The following is a 22,583-nucleotide window of genomic DNA, read 5'->3' on the forward strand; positions in this document are numbered from 1 at the left end:
TTTTTTTTTTTTTTTTTTTTTTTTGTAGTTTTAAAAGTTTAAATAAATTAAAATTTTCAGTTTTACATTTTAAGTTGTCAAAGCTATTTACACACATAATTAAAAAACCAAATTAATAAAAATACCTTTTAATTTTATCATTTGTTTAAAAAATAATCCTAAATTTTTACAAATTCAATAATATATTTTAACTTAAACAAAAATCAAAATTATCTTTTTATTTTTATCTTTTTAAAAATTTTAAAAATACATTTTAACTTTAAAATTAAAATTCTAAAAATACCCTTAAATTTTTAAAAGTTTGAATCTATACCTTTAACCTTTTTTTTAAAACTTCAAAAATACGAATTTAAAAAATTTGAATATATATATATATTTTGATAGAAATATTTTTATTAAAGAAAAGAGGAATGATTTTCGGGTATGGCGGAGAAAGACGTGTGAGTGGGACGGAGATATACGACAAACTGACGGCAGGTAGAGATGTGGGGCCCGCGTTTGAATTAAAAAAAGAAAAAAGAAAAAAGAAAAAAGAAAAATCGGATTTTGCCGTTACGTTTCAGACTACGTTGCCTGTGTTTTCTTTTTTCCCTCCTTTTTCTTCTTCTTAGATTTTTAAAAAATAATTAATTTTCTTTCGCTGGATTTTTATTTACATGTTTATTTACATTGAAATTACAAAACACCCCAACTTTCAACGCTCCACGCTTTACCTTTATTATTCCTTTTAAAAACATGTTATTTAAAAAAATAAATAAAAAAATAGCTAACGCTATTATTTATTATTTATTAGAATTTTACATTAGCTACCCTCGCAATATTGTCGGGTAAGTATTGTCAATTTTAAATTGAAATTAAATTACTTTTTGTTCACATTGAATATTGAGCAACAATGACGTGAATAACTGTTCCATATACACACAATAATTCAAACTCAAACCCAATTCAACCAAATTTGAAAGAAAACTGTCCTTTCGAGTAATTCTTTTTTTTTTTTTTTAAAGAAAAAAAAAGATAGGGGGAGTAGGGGTACTTTGGTAATTTGGGAATTGAGGAGAATGTAGTGGGTTACAGCGAAGGTCAACAAGTCAACTCCGGAAAAGAAAGGCGTTGTTCCGGAAGTAGAAACTGAAACCACCAGTGGTATTGGGAGCATCATGCCGCAAACCCGCTCCCCCACCAAGTGGCAAATGCGTGATTATGGAAACCTCTTTCTCTCTCTTACGTGTCAATTTCTTATTTGTCGTTGACGGGTCGTCGGGATTCATAGCAACACCACCACCCACTCAAATAATAATATCCTTCCTTTTCCTCTCTTCCTCTCTTCCTTCTCTCCGTGCTTTCTCTGTGTTTTTTTCTTCTTCTTCTTGCTTCAAACTTCCCACACCATTGCATGGCCTTTCCTCTTCATTTCATTTGACACACTCCGAAATGATTGACGCTGTGGAGAGTTCTATCAATGGCGGCGGTTTCTCGCACTTGCAGAGCTGCGGGGATAGCAGCGAGGAGGAGCTCTCCGTCCTTCCTCGCCATACCAAAGTCGTCGTTACTGGAAATAATCGGACCAAATCCGTCCTCGTTGGACTGCAAGGCGTTGTCAAGAAAGCCGTGGGCCTTGGCGGCTGGCATTGGCTGGTATTTAAAACTCTTTTTCACTCGATTTCGCTTCTTTTACAAATCGGGTTTTGTAGACACTTTCAATTCCTTTGGATTCTTATTCTTGGTGATAATGTGAGGATTAATTTCATGTTTTCTGATCAATGTCCGGCCAATTTCCCCATTTTTTTTCAGTTCAATTTTTTGTATAACACTCTTCATTTGTTAATTTTTCTTTGTTTTTAGATCGTGTCTTGTTAAATTCTGAATTCGATTTTTTTGCTTTCCTCGTTGTTATTCACTGAGAATTCTGGGCTTTCTTCATTTCTATCCTTGCCCTCTTTTATTGCATGTTCATTTATTCAGTGGATTTCATAATTTATTAGTTTTTTTTTTCATAATCTAAAATGAATTTGGTATCCATTTTTTAATACTTCGGTCGTTTTCTGGCTAGGATTGCTTTATTTATTCACTTTTTCTTGTCCTGATTTCAATATATAGGATTAAATTATGATGGGTTTTTATCATTTGAAGTGGATATTTCCCTTTTGGTTGATTAACTGTAAAATAATCTTTGCTTTGCTTCAATTTTCTTGGAATGGGGAAAACTTGCAGGTTCTAACGAATGGCATAGAGGTGAAACTACAGCGGAATGCGCTTAGTGTGATCGAGGCTCCTACCAGTAACGAGGAAGATGACGATCTCGAATTTGAGAATTTGCAATGGAATGGAATTGATATGGGTGAGTTTTGCAGCTGGCGATTCAATGTCTCTGCTCAATCATTCTTCTTTTTCTATTTTTATTAGCTGTCTTAGAATAGAATTGAGTTCATCCCATAATTGTTCGCTGTCTGTGCCTCTGTTTTTGGATTGATGTCCCTGTCTGTTATTGATTTGATCATTTGAAGTGATGATCGCTTTTCATCCCCACCCACCCCATATCCTTTGCCTCTATGTTGAAATCACAGCCAAATCAAAAGGCAAAGATTTATGCGTCTTCGAACCATATTTTAGTTTCGAGTCTACAGTGATTTCAAGTGCTCTAGAACTATAACCTTTACTAGCATCTTCGCTGTACTTCTAGAAACAACGAGTAGTGGTGATGGGAAGAGGATGGTGTGGTGTAGCAGCAGCGGTAGGGGCTACTTGATGCTCTTGACCGACTGTTTGTTGGTTCTAGATAGGGTTGATGGCAGCATAGGATCCTTTGTGAACTCACTTTTGTTGGTTTTCTTTATTCTTTTTCTGGCCTTTGTCACTCATTCATGATAATGCTTTCAATTATTCTTGATTCCCAGCATCCGATGACGCCCAAAAACCCCACAAATCAAGGCATAGATTACACAAATCATCTGGGTCATCATCTCACAAGACTATGAGCAGATCCCTTTCCTGTGACTCACAGTCCAAGAGTTCTGTTTCTGCACCACAAGGATCCACGGTATGCTCTTTTTTAATGTTCTGTATTGCAAAATGAGTTCAGCCTTGCCAATTTGAACTAATTTCCTGTTGCATTGCCGCCTCCTATGTAGAAGGTTGACCTTAGTAAGTTGGAGATGGCTGCATTGTGGAGATACTGGCAACACTTCAATCTGGTAAGTTTCTCACGATTGGAGAGGGGAGCGAGTTTCAGTGAGGATGCTGGTCTCCGAAGAGGTGGATTATGAGATCCCACATTGGTTGGGGAGGAGAACGAAACATTGTTTATAAGGGTGTGGAAATCTCTCCACGCGTTTTAAGAACTTTGAGGGGATAAGAACTTTGAGGGGAAGCCTTGAAGGGAAGACTCAAAGAAGACAATATCTGCTAGTGGTGGACTTGGAGAAGGTTGACCTTAGTAAGTTTCTTTACTTACGTATTGATTGATGGATTTGTGCAGGTAGACGCTATTCCAAACCCGTCAAAAGAGCAACTGATAGACCTTGTTCAGAGGCATTTCATGTCACAGGTACTTAACTCACAACCATACCGTGCTCCGTTCTGTTTATTTTCTATGAAAAAACCTTACGTGAGTTATGTCGTTCCTTTGTCAAAGCAACTGGATGAGTTGCAGGTGATAAGGGGTTTTGTGAAGGCTGCAAAGAGGCTGAAGACAGTGCAAATAAGAGGAGAGAAGCTGGGGAATCCATTGAGTTGATCGTCATGCATGCTAACAGATAATTCAGCTGACTCGAAAGCGTTTCGATTGTCTCTGTAACATTGTATGTATCGATCGGATGCTAATGGTTTTTGTGGTACGGGTCAGGGTTAGTACGATTCTGTGGTAGTAGTTAATAGAGTAATATCTTGTTTTAGTGAGGATGTTACTTGTAATGTAATGTAATGTATATATGTGTAAAGTGCAAATATTAGAGACCTTATCACAAAAATGCCCCATAAGACATACTTTCTAAGCTTTTGTTTAATGTACTATGCTGGCTGAGTTTTGGGGTTTCCATATCTTATTTCTAAGTTTCTGAAATTATTTTAATATTAATTCATCAAATTTATATTAATGAAATAATAAAGCTTTTTTATTATTATTATTTAAAATACCATACCTAAATTTAAATTTAAAGGTAATTTTTAAACAAATTTTAACCAACCATTTCTATCGGTAACTAATTATAAAAATATATTTTTTTAATTTTTTAAAAATTTAAAGATATTTTTAGCTGTATTAAAAATTTAATTATATTATTTAAACTTTAGAATATTTTTATTAATTTAACCGTTTTTATAATTCAAAATTTGCAAAACTTAATTTTTATTACTCAAATAATATTTCATAAATTTTGGTAATAACATAAAAGCAGTTATGGTAATATTTAAATTTCTTTGTTTTTTTTTTTTACTATTTTTTAAAGACAAATTTAGTATTTACTCTGTATTATTCCAATAATTTTTTTTAGTTTGGTCTGAATATTGGTACTATCCTCATAATCATCAAACCTCGGAAAGAAAGAACAAAAAATAAATGTTTTAGGGTTTTTTATGCTATTCATTTTTCCACTTTTCTTTCATCCATTTCTTGCCATGGCTGACTCATCGTCATACCTTAACCATTTTCCTAGATCTCTATTTGCCTTCCTCTTCACTTTTCCACCGCCTCCAGCGGCGTTCCTCTTTACCTCTCCGTCACCTCCTCTGCGAAGCTTCTTTAAATCTCTTCCGCCGTCGGTGTTTCTCTTTCTCCCTCCGCCACCTCCTGCGCAAAGCTTCTTAAAATCTCCACCTCTGCCGGCATTTCTCTTCCCCTCTCCCCACCTCCTGCACGAAGCTTCTTTAAATCTCCACCCTCGGCGGCGTTTCTCTTCACCTCTCAGCCACCCCAGCGACGTTTCTCTTCCCCTCTTCGCCACCTCCGCTGTAGCCAACGGCGTGATATGAAGACTGTACGGAAGATGAACCACGCCAAAGAGAAGATAAGCTAATCAGAGAGAGATGGACTTTTATAATTCAAGCCCTTCAATAATGTAACACATAAATGTCATGATCATTATATATAAATACAAACTTTATTTCACGCTTAAAAAATATTCATAAATTTTAAAAATAATATTAATATTTATAATTTATTAGAACTTCTGTAATAATATTTGGATGAAAAAAACATTAGAGCTTAAAATTACAACAATTTTAAAGTTTTTCTTTCGATCAAGTTGAAGTTCAAAATTGACTTTTATTTTATTTTATTATTTTATTATATTCGTTGTTAGTACTATTCCTAACAAACTAGGGCGTGGAGGCATTGAGAAGTTCCTCGAGTCATTGACCAGAAGGCCCGGCCCAAAATACAAGTGGAACTCTACAGTGGGCTGGGCCATCGAATGGTCTAGACGCTTGGGCTCATTAGGCCCACGTTCTTGAAGATTCATTGGGCTGCTATAGGGCCCATTTGATTCTCCGTGACCTCTCCTAAAAATGCATATCAATGAATCCGAAAACATAATAGTAGAGAAAAGATATTTCAAAACTCATAAATATCAATGAAAATAAAATCCTATTTATAATAAATTATAATTTATTTTTTAAAAGAATATTATCTCTATGGGTTCTTCAAATGGATAAAAATATGAAATACGAATATGGTTTTTATTTAGAGAATGCATTGAATAGAAAAATATAAATATTAAAAAATAAAGGCATTTCAGAGGGACACCCACTTTCTAGTTATTACAAATGTATTTTTGTTTTTTATATATAAAAGAAAAATATTATTTTGAATAAAATGCATTAATTGCAAATGGATAAGCCTAGTCATGTGCATGTTTCAAAAGGAATATTTTTATTTTATTATATACATGAAAATAAATAAATAAATAAATAAATAAATAATAAAAAAGGCATTTCCAGCTTGACCTTGGCCATGTCATTCCAAATGAATTCAGATAAAAGAAATCATTATGGCTTAGGACCCCACTTTGCACCAACTTCTTTTCTTTTATTATTATTTTTGTAACCCACAAAAATTGGGATTTTATATTTTGGAACCTTTCCTTTTAAAACTTTTTTAATAAACTCCCTTTTTTTCAGCCTTCAATCTATATATATATACACACATATATATATATATATATATATATATATATGTTTCAATATTTTCTAGCCTTCAATCCAGGACCATGTTCTTATTATTGACTTTTAAGTTAATTAATTTATTACTTTTAAGTGCATGATCTTCCCTGGTTGGGGAAGAACGATTAACATAATATAAATTACTTTTTTTTTTCTAGATCATTATTTATAATCATTAATTAATATGACTGTTTTCCCGCCAATTTTGTTGTCCTTATTCCAATTTTTTTCCATTTTTAATTTCTTAAGATTTGGTCTTATCCAAACCCGTTTTTTTTTTCTTTTCAAAATTAGAGATATGATGTACACAAAATTAGTCATCAAGGTATCTTCAATTATTTGAGCCAAAAAAATAAAAAGTTTTTTTTTTTTAAAGAAAATAAAATTGTGGTAAAATAAAAATAGGTCGGTTGCCCTAAATGCACTCCAAATGAATATAAATATAAATATAAATCATAGAAAATAAACTTATTGCAATCAATCACATCATTCTGGTAATATATGTCTTCTTCATTTTCGTAAAGTCAACATCTTATTATTATTATTTTTATTTTTCCTTTATTTTAAAATTTTCCATTTAAAGTGTGGAAAGTCTCAAAGTATAATTTAAATATTATCCATAATTTAGTGGTTGGATATATATGGGAATATACAAAGAAAACAAAAAAAAAAAAAAAAAAGACTTCACAATCTAAAAGTTACATAGGCAGATCCATAAGGAGATGAAAAACTAAAGAAACAAATAAATTAAAAATAAATGAATTTTAGTATGGGATTTGAGTTTTGTTTTATGTTTTTAGATTTATTAAATTAAATGAATTCAAGTAATATAATAAGAATTAACATGAAAGGGGCTTAGATTATGTTAATCTAATTAGGATAATTGGGTAACCACTATCAACTCATTCACATTATATTATATAATAGAACGATAAAAAAATGACCAATATTTGAAAGTCATAGCTACAAAATCAATAAAATAAGTTTATAAATTTTTGTATATAGTATGGTTGGCTATTAGGTATGGAAGACAATAAAAACAAAAAATAATAAAATTCAGAAATTGGGATGGGCCATTGGGGGGTTGAAGGGTCATGTCCTGAGAGAGGGAAATTGGGCCCAATGGCTGAGGCCCACTATGTTCTCTTTTGTCAATAGAGGAAGAAATTGAAAGCAACCGAGGAGAATTCTATGCCACCATACCCCCAACACACCATTATTATTTTTGCTTCACTCTTATTCTAATAATAATTCATGGAGTTTCTTCTTCTTCTTTTAATAAAATAAAAGTATATATATTAACTAATAACAAACCCATAATCTAAACAACAATAATCATACTCTATAATTTACTTAATAGTATATTAAAAAGTGAGATAATTGAGATTTTTTTTTTTATCCTATTTAAAAATCTTAGCCTACCCCCAATAATCATACTCTATAATTTATTTATATTACAATACTTTTATTAAATAAAAACAGCAATTATGTCATGTAATAAAAACAAACCATGAGGAAAAAAAAAAAAAAAAGAACAAACCCTACTTATGGGAAGAATCTGGTCTTATTAAAGTAAAGGAAAAGGAAAAAGAAAAAGAAAAAGAAAAAGAAAGATGTGATGATTCTGTATATCCAAATATCAATGTTTTGATTGAAGCCGAAAAGGAACTATAATAAACAAAGGAGGCAACCTAAGGGGGGCTAGCTAAAGCTAATGGTTCATTTGGTAGAATGATGTCAACGACCACCTAATTTGTAAAGACCCAAAACTCATAGCTAGCTATTCGAAAGTGTCATTTTTAGATTTTTTTTTTTTTGAAATTTTCCTCAACAACGAATGTTTTGTTCTCCTCTCCAACCGACGTGAGATCTTATGATCTACCTCCTTGAGGGCCAGCCTCCTCGCTCGCACGTCACCCGATGTCTGACTTTCATACTATTTGTAATAACTCAAACCTATATTGTCATTTTTAGTCTTTCTTTCCGGTTACACAACTACTCTCACCAAATTAAGGTGGGCAAACAGAATCAAAACATTATTGTTTAGACCATTGGGAAAGTAGATTAGTTAGAAGTTGTTTGGTCTGCTCCAATGGTGAATGATTCTGATTCTGATCTCTTTGCTTTTCCCACATCAAACCAGATTTCCCACCCACCAATTTTTACATTCAAAAACTTTATCATCGCTCCGACCTAACTTTTCTTGGCCATTTCACTTTCTCAGGAAAAAAAATGGTGGGGAAGTGGGAGCTGGAAAGCATATAGAACGTGAGAGTCAGTAATGAGCTTGAGGATTCAGTTTCACAGAAGTGGTTCAACAATTTCAAGAACAACTGAGGTTGAAGAGGTGTTGACTGACAACTAAATGAAACCCAAAGAAGAAAGAACAGTTTGTTCTTAATGGGGATGAACTGTTGGGATGATTTGAATACGAATATGGGGGTATCAATGAATCCAGGTGGATTCAGATCTAAAAGATTCAGCCCTGTGAGTAAATACCAAACTGGGGAGGGGTAGGAAGTTTCTAATAATTGACATTAGAATAGACAGGCAGGCTAATAATAATAAACTATTATTAGTGTGCATGAGTTGCAGTCAAATCCCTCCACTCACCAAATTGTGCGATTAAAGCAAAGTGGGCTGGATCTCGAAAGTCCCTTTCCAGTTCCACTATTAAACTATGCCCAGAAATCAAATGGTATAAAACAGAGCCACTGTCCATATCCTAGAAAACTTGTTTTTCCTCTCTCAGACATTTTCACAAACACCTTCCGTGCGTAGAATTTTTGCCAAAAGTTTCCTTTCCCTTAAACCATCCTCCTCTAACTCTCAACAATTCCTACGGTTTACCATAAACAATCGACCATTTGGATCTTCTGAGGAAAGAATCAGAGAGAGATAGATATCAAATAGAATCAAATTTGAATGAAATGGTAAGAAATTATTGAGAAATGGGAAGCTTGTGAATGTGGGTTTGAAGAAACTACCGAACCCAAATCAAGCAATTGTTTAATGGCTTTTGAGAATTGTTCGAAACCAAGAAAGATAATTCACGTAATGCCTATCCCTAAGCTTAGAATTCGATTTATGCTAATTCAATGCTTCAACCTAACGAAAAGAAAAGGTTACCTTTTACGGCGGCGTTCTTTTTCTAAGACAAAAAAAAAACGCCGATTCATCCAACAAAATGAAAAAGCTCGCTTCGATTCCTTCCCTTTCCCCTTCTTCTCCTCCTTCTCGGCGACCGTGTCAAGTCAACCAAGTAATTCATCCTTCTAAATTTTTAAACCTCTTCTATCTTAATCCTTAGTTTATTATACATACATACGTATATATATATATATATATATATATATAAATATATTGCCCATTTTACCGTTGAAATAAAATAAAAAATTGTTATTTTTTTTTAATCGACTGATAAATTTGTTTTAAAGATCGTTGCATGTGGCTAAAGACAATATCCTGTCAATTAAGCTTAATTGATTATTAAATAGGATATAACTGCCCTAATCTTTTTTTAAATAATTTATAAAACGATTTAGTCATATCATTAAAGTTTATTGACAAACTAATTAAAAATTAAATTTATTTATAACTATAAAGACCAAGTCATTTAATAAAAATTAGCATTTAATTTTGATGATAATTTTCCCTTACAAATTTTAAACCCGAGACACTAAATTACTACTCATTAAAGACATTAATTAAATTGGTAGGAAAGTTCATTTAAAAAATACATCTTAAATTTATTCATAATTAAAATATAATATTTTGAATTATAAATACTATAAGTAATAGTTATGAAATTTATCCTATAATTTATTTACTAAGTTTATATAATAAAATAAAATAAATTATTAGATAAGATGTTTTATTTTCATTTGGTACGTGATAAATTTTAATGTCTTTTCTTTATTTTTTATTTTTTATTTTTCTAATGTAATATTTTTATAGAAATTTTCATGGTTTTTCTTAAACATTCAATTATGTTGGATTCAGAAAGGCCAAACCTTTATTTATTTAAATAAAAGGAACCTATACTTTAGATGTAATAAATTATTAATAACATAAATAATGATTTATAATATTGTACGGTAAGAGAGAGAAAGCGAAAGATGAAATTAAGAGAGAGAGACGTGACGGTAAGGTAAAATTGCCAGATATTTTTATAATTTCTTATGGCTTTAAATTTTTTCAAGTGGAAAAAATTGTTTTTTAAGTGTAAAAAATTGATCTTCCCCACCCACCTCCACTTAATCCCTCCGATATTTGTTTGTTTTCTCGTGCGCTTTCCCAGTCACTGTTGTCCTTCTTCTCTTTCTTCATTTTTTTTTTCTTTTTCTCCTAGAGCTTTAAGGTGCTTGTTCTTCGGACCAAATTCGTGTTCTGGGTCGTTTATTCGTACCTTGACGAGCTCCAAATTTGATTAAGTCTAAGAAATTCAACTGGGTCGGAGAAATCGAGGACCCCCACCTTCCCATTTCTTCACCACTTGAGCTTTGAATCATTTCATCTTTTACTTCAAGAGGCTCGCTCTTTCCTGCCCATTTCTTCGTGGTTCGGTACATTTCTGGCTACTTGAAATGCAGAATAGCCTCTGGGTTTACTGGGTTTTGGAGCAGATCGGAGAATCGCCGGCGATTTGATGGGATTGATTCTGTTAGTGTTTGAGTCTTCTTCGACCCTTAATGGAGGAGACGATACGGTGTTGTTGTCTATGTACTGCTCGTAAATTTGATGCTAAGATCCGCTTCGCCGTTGTTCTTTTTGAGGTGAGCTCTTGTGGTGACTGATGTTTGTTTTTTTTAGTTAAGTTTGGTGGGGAGTTGTTTTGGGTATGTTGGGGATTTTTAGGTTTAGGGTTTCTGTGGAGTTCATCTTCTGTAAATGGCAAAAATTCCTCGAGCTGCTCTTGGGTTTGAAAACCATTGCCAGCGCACCTTTAAAGCTGTCCTCACTGTACGCTTTGCTCTTAGCAATTCAAGAAAACCGAACAGCTGTTAATTTGTTGTTCCTTTGCTTGTTTTCTGGGAAGTTTGGATTTTAGTAATGATTCGTAATTTGCCCATCTCTTATCTTCTTCTCTCTCTTCTCTCTCTCTTCCAGGAGTTCATTTATTTTACTTTTTAAGTCGAGGGGAATGAAAATTAATGCTTGAAACTGCTGTTTGAGGTTGAAGGATCTTTCTCCCACAAGTTAGGAGAAAGAATCGATGGTTTCCTCTAAGTTCAATTGGGTTTGAAGGATTTTTCTTGTTTGATCTGATTTCTGTAAGATCTCATTTTCGAGACAGGACATAAACAGAGCTGTGTTCATCAATCTTCAGAGAAATCTGGAGTTTAAGCTTAGTGTTTTTGTTTAGATTTTTCCGGGATTCATAATTTTCAGTTTATTTGTTGTTCTCTTTCAGATTTTGCTTCTTCTGGCTTTGGATGTTACATATGCTAAATCTGAAGATCATCAGCTGGAAAGGGGAGCTGAAAGCATTGTTTCACACTCCTGCATCCATGATCAGATACTCGAGCAAAAAAGGCGACCCGGGCTCAAGGTGTACTCGGTTTCCCCTCAAGTTTACGATGCTTCTGGCACGGCAAAACCCCTTCATAGAAGAGGTAGAGCATTGCTTGGAGTTTCAGAATTATCAGATCAGCAAAAAAATGTAAAACAACCTATCAGAATATATCTGAATTATGATGCTGTTGGTCACTCTCCTGATAGAGATTGTCAAAAAGTTGGTGACATTGTGAAGGTGAAACAGAACCTTGAAACTTCTCGACTAATTTCTCCGTCCAATACCGAGTTTTGAAATTAACCATCGGTTTTCTGTGTCTATGTTGTACTTTATCTGAGCAGCTTGGAGAGCCTCCTGCCACTAGTTCCTTTCTAGGCTCGCCTTCTTGCAATCCTGACAGCAATCCTCCGATTACGGGCGACTGCTGGTATAATTGCACTTTAGACGATATCTCTGGGGAGGACAAAAGGCATCGCCTGTACATGGTATTATGCACTTCATATCTATTTATCTATATTTCATTGGCATTGTTTATGTGTACATTGTTCATTAATTTTTCTTGGAGCATAAGCTCTGATAAGGAAAATGATTTAGAAGGCTTATCAATGTAGGCTCTAGGACAGACAGCAGATTGGTTTAGAAGAGCATTGGCCGTTGAGCCTGTGAAAGGGAACTTGCGTCTAAGTGGATACTCGGCTTGTGGACAGGATGGAGGCGTGCAACTTCCACGTGAATACGTCGAAGGTATTTTAATCAGTTTTTTAAGATGCCCTTTGAAGGGAATGTCTCTCTACATTTAGGCTGTAACCATTTTGTATGTCTCCTCCAGAGGGTATTCCCAATGCAGACTTGGTTCTTTTAGTGACCACAAGGCCTACCACTGGGAACACACTTGCTTGGGCTGTTGCATGCGAACGTGATCAATGGGGCCGTGCAATTGCAGGACATGTGAACGTTGCACCTCGGCATTTGACTGCCAAAGCGGAAACCTTACTTTCAGCTACTCTTATACACGAGGTTTGGTTTCATGCGTAGTTTGGTTTAAAAAGTGTTATTTTATTTTGTTCATCACCATGTTTCGTCCATCACAGGTTATGCATGTCCTTGGTTTTGATCCACACGCCTTTGCCCATTTTAGAGATGAGAGGAAAAGAAGGCGTTGTAAGGTAAAATATAGCTAGTGTTATCCAATGCTTTCCCCTCTCTGAGAACGTTTAAAAGATTACGTACGACATGGAATTGACCTCTGAATTGATGTAATACATCAGGTAACAGAACAGGTCTTGGATGAAAGACTTGGGCGCACCGTGACTCGTGTGGTGCTTCCACGTGTAGTTATGCATTCAAGATATCATTATGGAGTGAGTGCTTCTTCTGTTCTTTCTGGTGTGCGTGCGTGACATGTTCTGAAACTATGTGGAATGTCAGTTGAGAATTTATAATTCTCGAAAACTAAATAGCCAAGAATGCTTAATGCCCTTGGCAGGCTTTTTCAAAGAATTTTATGGGTTTAGAGCTTGAAGACGGAGGAGGGCGTGGCACTTCAGGTTTTACTCGATTTTTTCTGTTACTTTTCTTCTACCTGCCCCCACTGAGTTCTTTATGACCCTGCTCATTCTCGTCAACCCGTTGTAGCCTTTTGCTCGAAACAAACAATAATTAACGTTCTATTTCAGGATCTCACTGGGAGAAAAGGCTTCTGATGAATGAAATTATGACGGGTTCAGTTGATACAAGATCTGTAGTCTCAAAAATGACTCTGGCTTTATTGGAAGACAGTGGATGGTACCAGGCCAACTATAGTATGGCTGATCGTCTCGATTGGGGCCGCAACCAGGGAAATGATTTTGTCATGTCCCCCTGCAATCTATGGAAGGGGGCATACCATTGCAACACGACACAGTTGTCAGGATGTACATATAATAGGGAGGCAGAGGGTTACTGCCCGATTGTTAGCTATAATGGCGACCTCCCTCACTGGGCTCGATATTTTCCCCAACCTAACAAGGGTGAGTTTTAGTGTTAATCAACTATATCACATCTGCTGAATGAAGATTTTGTGAAACTGAAATTCCATCAACATGGTAATTTCCCTACTGTAGGTGGACAATCGTCATTGGCCGATTATTGTACTTACTTTGTGGCTTACTCGGATGGATCGTGCACTGACACCAACAGTGCACGGGCACCAGACAGAATGTTAGGTGAAGTACGAGGAAGTAATTCAAGGTAAGATTTCTTATGGTTAATGCGCACTTCGGGTATTGAAGTGTATATAATCTGTTGTTAACAATGGCTCTTCTAATGGATATGCAGGTGTATGGCCTCATCCCTAGTCAGGACTGGGTTTGTAAGAGGTTCTATGACCCAAGGAAACGGCTGTTATCAGCATCGGTGCATTAACAATTCATTAGAGGTACTTTGGAGTTTTGGTGTTGTATAGGACACATGATGTTATTTAAAATGTCACAGGCAAACGCGATCAGTTCCTAGTTAACTTGGTTTAAACAATCTGATTCAACCACGTTCTTGTAGGTGGCTGTTGATGGTATGTGGAAAGTATGTCCTGAAGCTGGTGGACTGGTTCAGTTCCCTGGCTTTAATGGTAAGTGCCCTACCCTTATTACTCGTCTGTTTTCGGAATGATTTTCGGTCTAATGAATATAACAATCTATTTTACTTCGTTACTCTAGGTGAATTACTCTGCCCTGCATATCATGAACTTTGTAGCAAAGACTCGGTTTCGGTGCCGGGAAAGTGCCCAAATACTTGCAATTTCAATGGAGATTGCGTGGATGGGAAGTGTTTTTGTTTTCTTGGCTATCATGGACATGATTGTAGCAAACGTGAGTATCTATTTCTTGTATAACTTCATCTTGTCTTTCGATATGCTTGCTTATTTATACTTGTAAATGATTTGCAGGATCTTGTCCTAACAATTGTAGTGGTCATGGGAGGTGTCTTTCTAATGGACTTTGTGAATGTGGAAATGGTTACACCGGCATCGACTGCTCCACCGGTAATTCTCTTCGGGCGTTTCTTGAACGTCTTAAACATTAATTTTACTTAATAATGAGATCAAGGATGTTATATTCTTTATTTAATTCACTAAGTCACCTTTGGCATGTTCTCAGCTATTTGCGATGAGCAATGTAGCCTCCATGGAGGTGTCTGTGATAATGGTGTTTGCGAGTTTCGTTGTTCGGATTATGCTGGCTATTCGTGCCAGAACAGCTCCAGGCTTCTTTCGAGTCTCTCTGTTTGTAAAAATGTATTGCAAAGGGATATGACTGGCCAACATTGTGCACCCAGTGAACTGAGTATACTACAGCAGCTCGAGGAAGTTGTTGTCATGCCAAATTACCACCGTTTGTTTCCCGGTGGTGCCCGGAAACTTTTTAACATCTTCGGTGGTAGCTACTGCGACGCAGCTGCAAAACAGTTGGCTTGCTGGGTACGTGGACGCCGTCTTCAAACCACGCTCTATCTCTGCATCTCTTCCTTCCCTGTTATTTGGAGTTCATCTATTCTTTTTGTATGCAGATTTCAATACAAAAGTGTGACAAAGATGGCGACAATAGACTCCGAGTATGCCATTCGGCTTGTCAGTCATACAATCTAGCATGTGGGGCATCACTCGACTGCTCCGACCAGACCCTTTTCAACAGTGAGGAGGAAGGCGAAGGGCAGTGCACAGGGTCCGGTGAGATCAAACTGTCGTGGTTTAATCGACTGCGCAGTAACTTATTCGTAATTAACAGCTCTTCAAAAGGAAGGTCTATAAAGTAAAATAGTCACTTGTAGTAGGGTGATGTCTTAACTTAGGGTAGAGTTGGGGAAGCAAATGCCCCCTTAGATTTAGATTTTCAGTTGTGGTCAGCCCAAAATGATTTGAGAAAAGAATTGGGTTGAGAAGTAAGTGGCTAAGTTGTAGGGCTTTCAAAGATGAAAGCTTTTTGTAGAGAGAATTTCCAAAGTGTATGAAACCCACGAGAGACAAAAAAATGAGAAAAACAAAAACAAAGAGTGAAGGTGGAAAAAGCTTTGTTCATGTATAACATAAATTGGCCGAAGGCCCTTCAAAGAGTACAAAGAAGAGAACAAAAAAAGCTCATTAGAATTCCTATATACTCGGACATTCCTAAAAGACTATGTTATAATATTGAAATATGAACTTTTAGAACCTATGATAGAAGAATGATAGACGGAGAGAGAAAGCTTCCTCGTCCCTGACCCAATTCGCGAACATCTACTAAATGGGTATAGACCGTGAGTAACTCCTAGCTCTGTTACTATTAGGAGATAGTAATTCATGTCTTTGTTGGTTTTTTTTGTTTTTCAGATACGAATTTGAATAATATTTCTTTAAGAAATCAAACCAAGGTAGTTACTGTTTAATACTACAATCACTTGAAAGAGATTCATATAATTAAGAACATATAGGATCAACCGGATGGGCAAAAGCTAATGAGGTAGTCCGATCCCTTACATGTGCAAGTGCTCGAAGCGTCGTCGTAGGCGTAGCTGTACGCTGCCGGACATGCGTTCTTGAACATTTGTGAGTAAGACGTTGGTGGGCATGTCTGCGGTGTCGAGTGGTCCTCGGTGCAGCAGAATTCCGGCTTCATGAAGGCCGCGCAGGCGCTCCTGCAGGCCACGACGGAGCCCGAATCAATCACTTGCAATTCCGACGGGCAGATTCCGTTCAAGTCCGTGACGCAGCCGGCGTATTGGCAGTTGCCGGTACCGCCGCTTGCCCGGACGCCGATGCCCACATTGTAGCCGTCGACGAGGCTAATGTCGTAAAAATCCATTTCGCCACTGGTTGAGCCAATGGTAAATTCCGCCAGTGTGACTGGCGGCTCGCCACCGCCGATGCATTTAAGTGCGCCGCCGCAGTTACCCGTCTGGCATTTCCCATTGCCGGAGATGTCGAACTCGCAGCCAGTTCGTGCCCAGAACCGACCAGACCAGCCGTTCGGGGCCGTCAGTTGTACAGAAGCACCAGGGGCCAGAGGGAAACCGCCGTCGCCAAGAACCGCCGCACCATTGCCGGAGAGCGTTCCCGGCCATAGCGTGTAGCTGCAATGATTCTGAAGCGTAAAAACAGTCGCAAAAGCGACATTTCCTGCAGCATTACACAGTCCAATTGCAAAAAAGAATACAAATCATCATCGAATTAACCAAAATCCATCATGAAAACATAAAAAAAGAACAGAGAACAACAACCCAGATGGATTACGATTAACCACCAGCATTACCAGGTGAAAACACGACCAATAGAAGAAAAACACATAATGGGGAAGTCATTTTACAACAATCCAAGGAAGCCGCAGAGAGAAAAACAAGAATGTCAGCGAATTGGGTGTAAGAGAAACGCAGAAGAGAGCTCTGTATTTATATTGGTTAGTGATGGAAAAAGATATTTCAACCAATCTTTTCGTGAAGAGTAGAGATAATAGGAACAAAGAAGAAGCCACGTGGACAGTACATCCTGAAAATAAAAGAATGGGGTATCAGTTTTAGCGTCAGTTTCAGCCCAATTAACCAAAATGGCAAAAAAATAGGGGTGAGGGCAGGGGGAGGTTGAAAGTGGAGCTGTCGAGAGACGACATTGCGAGGCAGAAATAAAGAAGAACTGAGGTAATCGTGAATGCCGACATCCCCAGTTTATCCGAACAATCATCCCACGAGTACAGAAGCGGTTAACAAAGGCATGTGCTGTGCCTCTTTCCAACTTTCACCCACCCCCCAAGAGAAGAAAGTTGGTGGCTTTTTCTGAAATGGGCTTCCATCTGAATATTCTTCCATGGCCGTGTTGCAGGCATAGGCAAGCAATCAAGGTAGGCCATGGCATTGGGTCTACCGCATCTTGCTGTTTGTTCGGTCACCTAACCTAATATCCATTGCTGGTTTGGAACTTTTAACAAACAGTTGGTGTGCGTGTGCGTGTGTGGTAAATATCGTAACTTATCATCACACTTACCGTTCCCATATCTTTGTCTCTGTTCTGATGCATAATGCGCGTTTTAGTTTCACCTTCTGAGATTGATTATTCTCTCTGGGGGGCCACCCCATTTGCAAAATACAGTAATCTCCTTTTGGGTTCTCTTTGCTCCCATTCAAGTAATGAACTTAGAAAAATCATCATAGGATGAGAGTAGATCAGGTATAGAGTTAGAAATTCTCAAGTAGGGTGCAACATCTCAAGCTTACCACGCCCTTCTAAGGAATGTTTTGTTCGCCCTTATAAAGAATATTTTGTTCACCCTTATAATGAATATTTTGTTCACCCTTATAAGGAATATTTTGTTCACCCTTATAAGGAATATTTTGTTCTCTCCAACTGACGTGGGATCTCACAATCCACTCCTTGAGGACCAGTGTCCTTACTGGCACATCGCCCAATGTCTGGCTATGATACTATTTATAACAGCCCAAGCCCACCACTAGCAAATATTGTCCGCTTTGACCCGTTATGTATCACCGTCAGCCACACGGTCTTAAAACGCCTATACTAAAGACAGATCTCCACAACCCTATAAGAAAAAGATCTCACTGGGGGGTCTCCTTTCTGAGTTAGGATTTCAAATCCTACACGCAAGTGATTTTTGAAAGTAAAAGGCTATGGCCATAGATCATCAAGTGATGAAATATGGAAGAAAAAGGCTAAGCAAATGAGAAAGATATTAGCAGGTAATAAAGGCACAGGCACCCTTTTGTGCTCAGTCTCTGCCTGTCCATTTATAGACCAAGAGACAGTAGAATCTAGAGAAGCAAAGATTTCATCAACTTATTCTACAGGAAAACTCCATTCCAATCTAAGCAAAATAGTAGAGACATTTGCAAAATCCCTGCACCAAAAGAATCATGTCTCATCCGGTAAAATGAATGTTATTCAGTGCTTTGTTTCTTGCTAATGAGCGTTGACACCAAAAAGCTTAAACCTTGTTCTGGTTGTACTCTGAGATATGTAACGGAAGCAAGATATATACAAGATAAAGCTACATAAACTTTGGACCAAAATGAATAGAAAGTAAGGTAAGAAAATATGGCAGTCAGGGAAATGACCAGTATGAAGTTCATTGAGCACTTGAAGGCAGAAAGTTTTTCTTCAATTCTTGGCTCAGGGAAACAGCCATTGGCCGTGAAATATGAGAGCAAGTGATCCTTGAGCTTGAATTTATCCATTAACCAAGCAGAAGCACCTTCATCTGATGCAGGGACCTCGCCAGCGGGGATCCGTTGAACATGAATGTGAACTTCTGAAGGACCGAGGCCAAAGACATTATCCGTAAAGGTAGGGCACTGAGGCTTGTAGGCAATAGTCACATCATAAACTGCATAAATAGACTTAATTAGGGAAAAAGATGCAAAACCTATAATCATGAGTCATAGTAACCATTGAAGAGCTACCATACTCTCAACCAACACAAACAAGAATATCGCTTCCACAATGCATAGAAGAAATGAACCTGCATCGAGGGAACCTCGTAGGGTTCGTAAGCAAGCACAAAAACCTCTTGCTTTTGGAAGTAGAACGTTTTTCAGCACTGGAAGTCCTACTTCAGCAGCATATGCTTGACTCTTCTTGCATTTTGCCTCCCTGCAAGTAACTTTCGTATGTGTCGTCAATTCGTCACGTGCAGACAGATCATAAAGAACAAAAGACAAGATTTCAAAGTTCAAATCTAGCTTCTAGATAAGGTGTAATTGGCAACCATACCATCAAGATTGAAGTGGTAATGGATGATTTTGACCAATACTATCCTTTCTTCGTTAGTAGAAGCATGCATTTAAACCCGAAAAAATTTGAATACAGTAGAAAAGGAATGGAAGGTATACGTAAAATCGGTTCCCTCAGGAAAAACAGCAAGCCACAAGGGATCTCGAGGATTTTTAAATGTCGAAAGTCGTCGGCATATAACCGGTCCATCGACTTCCCATTTCCTCTCAACAGGAATGAACTCCAAACTGTGGAATCCCCAACCAAAGAGAGGCAGCTTCATTAAGCTGCTTTTAAGGATGTATTTGATGCAGCCTAAGGACCCCTTTCGCAATGCAAAATCCCACAAATACATCCAATCAACTTCAGTTCTGTGGTTAGCAATTAACAAAACACGTTCATTTACAGGAACATTATCCCCATAGAAGAAAACTTTAGTCCCATTTATCACCTCAAACAGAAAGGGCCACAGAGCCAACCAGAAACCAAAAACAATGGAAGTTGCCTTCCTACAGTAATGCAGGCTGATAAGTCTTAAAGAGAGAGTGACTATAGGAGCAAAATACACTAAGAACATGAAGGCAGTGGACAAAAACACCGCTAAACAAACCACCCCTCTCATCAGCCTAAAAGGACCAAGAGATTTAAATTTTTGTGTCTTATCAGATTGCAGAGACGTAGAAGCATCCATTCTTCCAAGAATTTCCCTCCTAGAATGGCTGCAAACAAACACACGTTTATATCCGTTGATAGATTCGCAGTTTCTTCATCAAATCTAAAGAAATTCAAGACTCTAGTAGACATAAAGGATTCTATTGTAAAGAAAACACAAAAAAGCAATCACGAAAAGAAGATATTAATTTCAGAAACAAGAACAAATTTCAGAGTGTCGTTGAATTCAACAAATACAGATCTAAAACTAAGAAAAAGAGCCGAATTACCTCAGGAGATGGAAATCGAGATTTATCTGTGAGAAAGAAAGTCGGTCGGCTCTCAAATTGCTTGTGAAACTGAAACTGAAACTGGGCGAGTTCTTATCCAAAGTAATGGAACAGGGAACCGCGAAAAATGGAAGATTGAGAAGAGACCAGAAAGAGGATTAGCGGAGGAGAGAGAAAGGTTGAAAGCGCGATTACAGAAAAAATCAGATTTAACGGTATTGGTCTCAGGCGGCTTTGGGTTTAACGAAAGGTGGGGGATATTGGGAAGTGGAAAGGCCGCTTCTCGAACAAATTTTACTCCCAAACTATGAACCAGATTTTAAACTCAGCTTTAACTCTGGTTAGGTAACATCTTTGATTTTAGGGTAAAAATTAGATTTTCAAATTTAAATTTATTTCCATAATAGCATTCTATTTATTTATTATTATTATTATTTGTTTTAATAATGCTCATTACTAATGAAAATGTGAGATATAGAAAATTATGATAAGACTAATTAATAAAAACCTCCTTAAAATTTTCAATTTTAAAATTACAGTTTCAATGGTTTCATTGGATGGAACAGTCAACCTTTTGTTTAAAAAAATATATTTAATCTCTCAATTTTAAAAATACCCTTTAATTTTGAAAATAGTTCCAAAAATACTATGAATTTTCAAAAAAATTATTAATAAAACTTCTAAAACACCTTTAATTTTTTTTATTTTTCAAAAATATTCTCAATAACATATTTTAAGAATATTCATAAATTGAAGAGGTTTTGGCCTATAAAAGATTAAAAGGTGTTAATGTTATTTTCTAAATACCTAACCTACAAGATTATATATAAAAAGAACTTTACAATGATATCCCAATAAAATGTCTTCGATTTAACAACAGAACAAACCCATTTCAGAATCTGGGTGGCTTTTTATGAATCCCATCCCAACGATTTTCCTTGTAGAATTTCACGAACAGCAAAAGAATGGCGGAATTAAGCACAGAGTTGCATATCCAAGCGCCAATGCCATTGCACCCGCCTTTCAGAACGTGAAACAAAAACACCCCAAAATGGCAGAACAAGTTGCAGGAAAGCAGAGCCGCCTGGCAATTGAGTACGAACCGGAAGCACGTGGCCAGGAGCCCGACGGACGTCAAGAACCGGTAGCCGTAGATGAGGAAATGGAGGAGGGTGGTAGAGAGAATTGCGAGGATTTGAAAAGACTGTGAAAATTCCAGCCAAAGGAAGGAAGTGAGGATGAGGATCGACTGGTTGAAGAGGTGAAAGAATGGGAGACGGCGGCGGCGGAGAACGGTCAAAAAGGTGCGGATTAGGTGGAGGAATCGGGAGAGGTAAAAAATGTACGACCAGAAGAACACGCGCCCAGAGGAGCGTGTGCCTATCGGGAAACAGAGCAGCCACTGAAACGGAGTGGTTCTGATTCTGCTCCGCCGCCAGAGCCAGCGGGTGTCACGAATTTCCGCCACGGCGGAGAGGAGGATTCCGGTGAAGACGACTGCCGAGATTACGGCCATGGAGAGACTATGGATGGCCGGAATGGGGCCGAGTGGGACCTGGCGAGCGCGGCGTAGGAGGATCATTAGAAGATGGAGGATGACAGCGGCAACGACGTAGAAGGTAACGGCGGCGACGAGGAAGGGCCACGTGGAGCCCCATGATTGGGAGTGGCTCCAACGGAAGTTGACAATGGAAGGGTGCTCGGATAGCCAATATCGCAGCATGGGAACCGTCGGCATTGGAATTTTGGGCGTTTCGCAATAAACCCAATTTGAGTACGTAGTTATATTAATAACAACTGAAAAGGAAAATTAAAAAAATAAATAAATAAATAAAACATTTATTTCCAAAATGGACAAATATGAATATTAAATTTAATTTTTAATAAACGACACCGACTTCTAAATTGGGTGATTTGAGGAGGCAAAAGACGGTTGGTTTGGTGGGATCAAATTTATCACCATATTATTGTCTTTTGAAAATAAAAAAATAAAATAATTTTGTTTCACCCATCTTTTCCACGTCAACTAATACCAACCCACAGAGGCATTTTTGTCATTATATTGGTGACAATACTCAATTTATTAATCACCGACATGTGCTATTTTTTTAGGTAAGGAGTTCAAATTTTCGTATATTCATACATTGTACAAAAACAATATTGGACAACAATTCTAAAGTAGAAGAGTAATTTTGTCTTTTTTTTTTTTTTTTTTTTTTTTTTTTTTTTTTTTTTTTTTTTTTTTTTT

General features: G+C 36.9%; 6 protein-coding genes across 7 annotated transcripts; 2 read left to right on the top strand and 4 right to left on the bottom strand.

Moving 5' to 3' along the window:
* The first annotated feature begins 1,292 nt into the window (after positions 1-1,292).
* Positions 1,293-4,033, top strand: LOC111492260. Of its 2 annotated transcripts, none has more exons than XM_023141544.1 (6): positions 1,293-1,635; positions 2,212-2,338; positions 2,895-3,037; positions 3,132-3,191; positions 3,476-3,544; positions 3,632-4,033. In XM_023141544.1, exons 1-6 carry the CDS (start codon positions 1,432-1,434, stop codon positions 3,731-3,733), a joined length of 705 nt encoding a protein of 234 aa, XP_022997312.1. In that variant the 5' UTR covers positions 1,293-1,431; the 3' UTR covers positions 3,734-4,033. The 2 variants fall into 2 exon arrangements, with proteins under 2 accessions (XP_022997312.1, XP_022997311.1); XM_023141543.1 differs by having other exon boundaries at positions 1,295-1,635; positions 3,129-3,191.
* Positions 4,034-4,517: 484 nt separating this feature from the next.
* LOC111491792 lies at positions 4,518-9,485 on the bottom strand. Its single transcript, XM_023140832.1, has 2 exons — positions 9,283-9,485; positions 4,518-4,968 (listed from the first exon to the last, which is right to left on the bottom strand). The coding sequence occupies exons 1-2, from the start codon at positions 9,330-9,332 to the stop codon at positions 4,596-4,598; spliced, it is 423 nt and encodes a 140-aa protein (XP_022996600.1). The 5' UTR covers positions 9,333-9,485; the 3' UTR covers positions 4,518-4,595.
* Positions 9,486-10,368: 883 nt separating this feature from the next.
* On the top strand, positions 10,369-15,678 carry LOC111491790 (leishmanolysin homolog). The gene is made up of 16 exons (XM_023140830.1): positions 10,369-10,928; positions 11,567-11,905; positions 12,010-12,153; positions 12,280-12,412; positions 12,498-12,685; positions 12,760-12,834; positions 12,937-13,029; positions 13,155-13,215; positions 13,345-13,677; positions 13,771-13,897; positions 13,985-14,084; positions 14,204-14,273; positions 14,362-14,514; positions 14,592-14,687; positions 14,803-15,122; positions 15,212-15,678. Exons 1-16 carry the CDS (start codon positions 10,845-10,847, stop codon positions 15,455-15,457), a joined length of 2,562 nt encoding a protein of 853 aa, XP_022996598.1. The 5' UTR covers positions 10,369-10,844; the 3' UTR covers positions 15,458-15,678.
* A 324-nt stretch (positions 15,679-16,002) lies between these two features.
* LOC111491791 (pathogenesis-related protein 5) lies at positions 16,003-17,890 on the bottom strand. The gene is made up of 2 exons (XM_023140831.1): positions 16,930-17,890; positions 16,003-16,796 (listed from the first exon to the last, which is right to left on the bottom strand). Exons 1-2 carry the CDS (start codon positions 16,976-16,978, stop codon positions 16,114-16,116), a joined length of 732 nt encoding a protein of 243 aa, XP_022996599.1. The 5' UTR covers positions 16,979-17,890; the 3' UTR covers positions 16,003-16,113.
* Positions 17,891-18,523: 633 nt separating this feature from the next.
* On the bottom strand, positions 18,524-20,607 carry LOC111492287 (probable 1-acyl-sn-glycerol-3-phosphate acyltransferase 4). Its single transcript, XM_023141574.1, has 4 exons — positions 20,336-20,607; positions 19,514-20,113; positions 19,144-19,274; positions 18,524-19,008 (listed from the first exon to the last, which is right to left on the bottom strand). Exons 2-4 carry the CDS (start codon positions 20,083-20,085, stop codon positions 18,563-18,565), a joined length of 1,149 nt encoding a protein of 382 aa, XP_022997342.1. The 5' UTR covers positions 20,086-20,113; positions 20,336-20,607; the 3' UTR covers positions 18,524-18,562.
* Positions 20,608-21,164: 557 nt separating this feature from the next.
* Positions 21,165-22,094, bottom strand: LOC111491991 (elongation of fatty acids protein 3-like). Its single transcript, XM_023141107.1, has one exon. It carries the CDS (start codon positions 22,071-22,073, stop codon positions 21,228-21,230), a length of 846 nt encoding a protein of 281 aa, XP_022996875.1. The 5' UTR covers positions 22,074-22,094; the 3' UTR covers positions 21,165-21,227.
* Positions 22,095-22,583: the final 489 nt, after the last annotated feature.

This window comes from Cucurbita maxima, unplaced genomic scaffold (genome assembly GCF_002738345.1).
Source record: "Cucurbita maxima cultivar Rimu unplaced genomic scaffold, Cmax_1.0 Cma_Scf00017, whole genome shotgun sequence".
NCBI lineage: Eukaryota > Viridiplantae > Streptophyta > Magnoliopsida > Cucurbitales > Cucurbitaceae > Cucurbita > Cucurbita maxima.

Coding starts and splice junctions, on each gene's coding strand:
- LOC111491791 (XM_023140831.1), bottom strand. CDS start 16,978: ATGACTTCCCCATTATGTGTTTTTCTTCTATTGGTCGTGTTTTCACCT. Junction 16,797..16,929: donor ATTGGTCGTGTTTTCACCTG/GTAATGCTGGTG, acceptor GTAATGCTGCAG/GAAATGTCGCTTTTGCGACT.
- LOC111491991 (XM_023141107.1), bottom strand. CDS start 22,073: ATGCCGACGGTTCCCATGCTGCGATATTGGCTATCCGAGCACCCTTCC.
- LOC111491792 (XM_023140832.1), bottom strand. CDS start 9,332: ATGAATCGGCGTTTTTTTTTTGTCTTAGAAAAAGAACGCCGCCGTAAA. Junction 4,969..9,282: donor AAAGAACGCCGCCGTAAAAG/GTAACCTTTTCT, acceptor TCTTCCGTACAG/TCTTCATATCACGCCGTTGG.
- LOC111491790 (XM_023140830.1), top strand. CDS start 10,845: ATGGAGGAGACGATACGGTGTTGTTGTCTATGTACTGCTCGTAAATTT. Junction 13,898..13,984: donor GTACGAGGAAGTAATTCAAG/GTAAGATTTCTT, acceptor ATGGATATGCAG/GTGTATGGCCTCATCCCTAG. Junction 14,688..14,802: donor CGGCATCGACTGCTCCACCG/GTAATTCTCTTC, acceptor GCATGTTCTCAG/CTATTTGCGATGAGCAATGT.
- LOC111492260 (XM_023141543.1), top strand. CDS start 1,432: ATGATTGACGCTGTGGAGAGTTCTATCAATGGCGGCGGTTTCTCGCAC. Junction 3,038..3,128: donor CTGCACCACAAGGATCCACG/GTATGCTCTTTT, acceptor CCTCCTATGTAG/AAGGTTGACCTTAGTAAGTT. Junction 3,192..3,475: donor ACTGGCAACACTTCAATCTG/GTAAGTTTCTCA, acceptor GGATTTGTGCAG/GTAGACGCTATTCCAAACCC.
- LOC111492287 (XM_023141574.1), bottom strand. CDS start 20,085: ATGGATGCTTCTACGTCTCTGCAATCTGATAAGACACAAAAATTTAAA. Junction 19,275..19,513: donor CCTGAGGGAACCGATTTTAC/GTATACCTTCCA, acceptor AGTTACTTGCAG/GGAGGCAAAATGCAAGAAGA. Junction 19,009..19,143: donor ACGAGGTTCCCTCGATGCAG/GTTCATTTCTTC, acceptor CTATTTATGCAG/TTTATGATGTGACTATTGCC.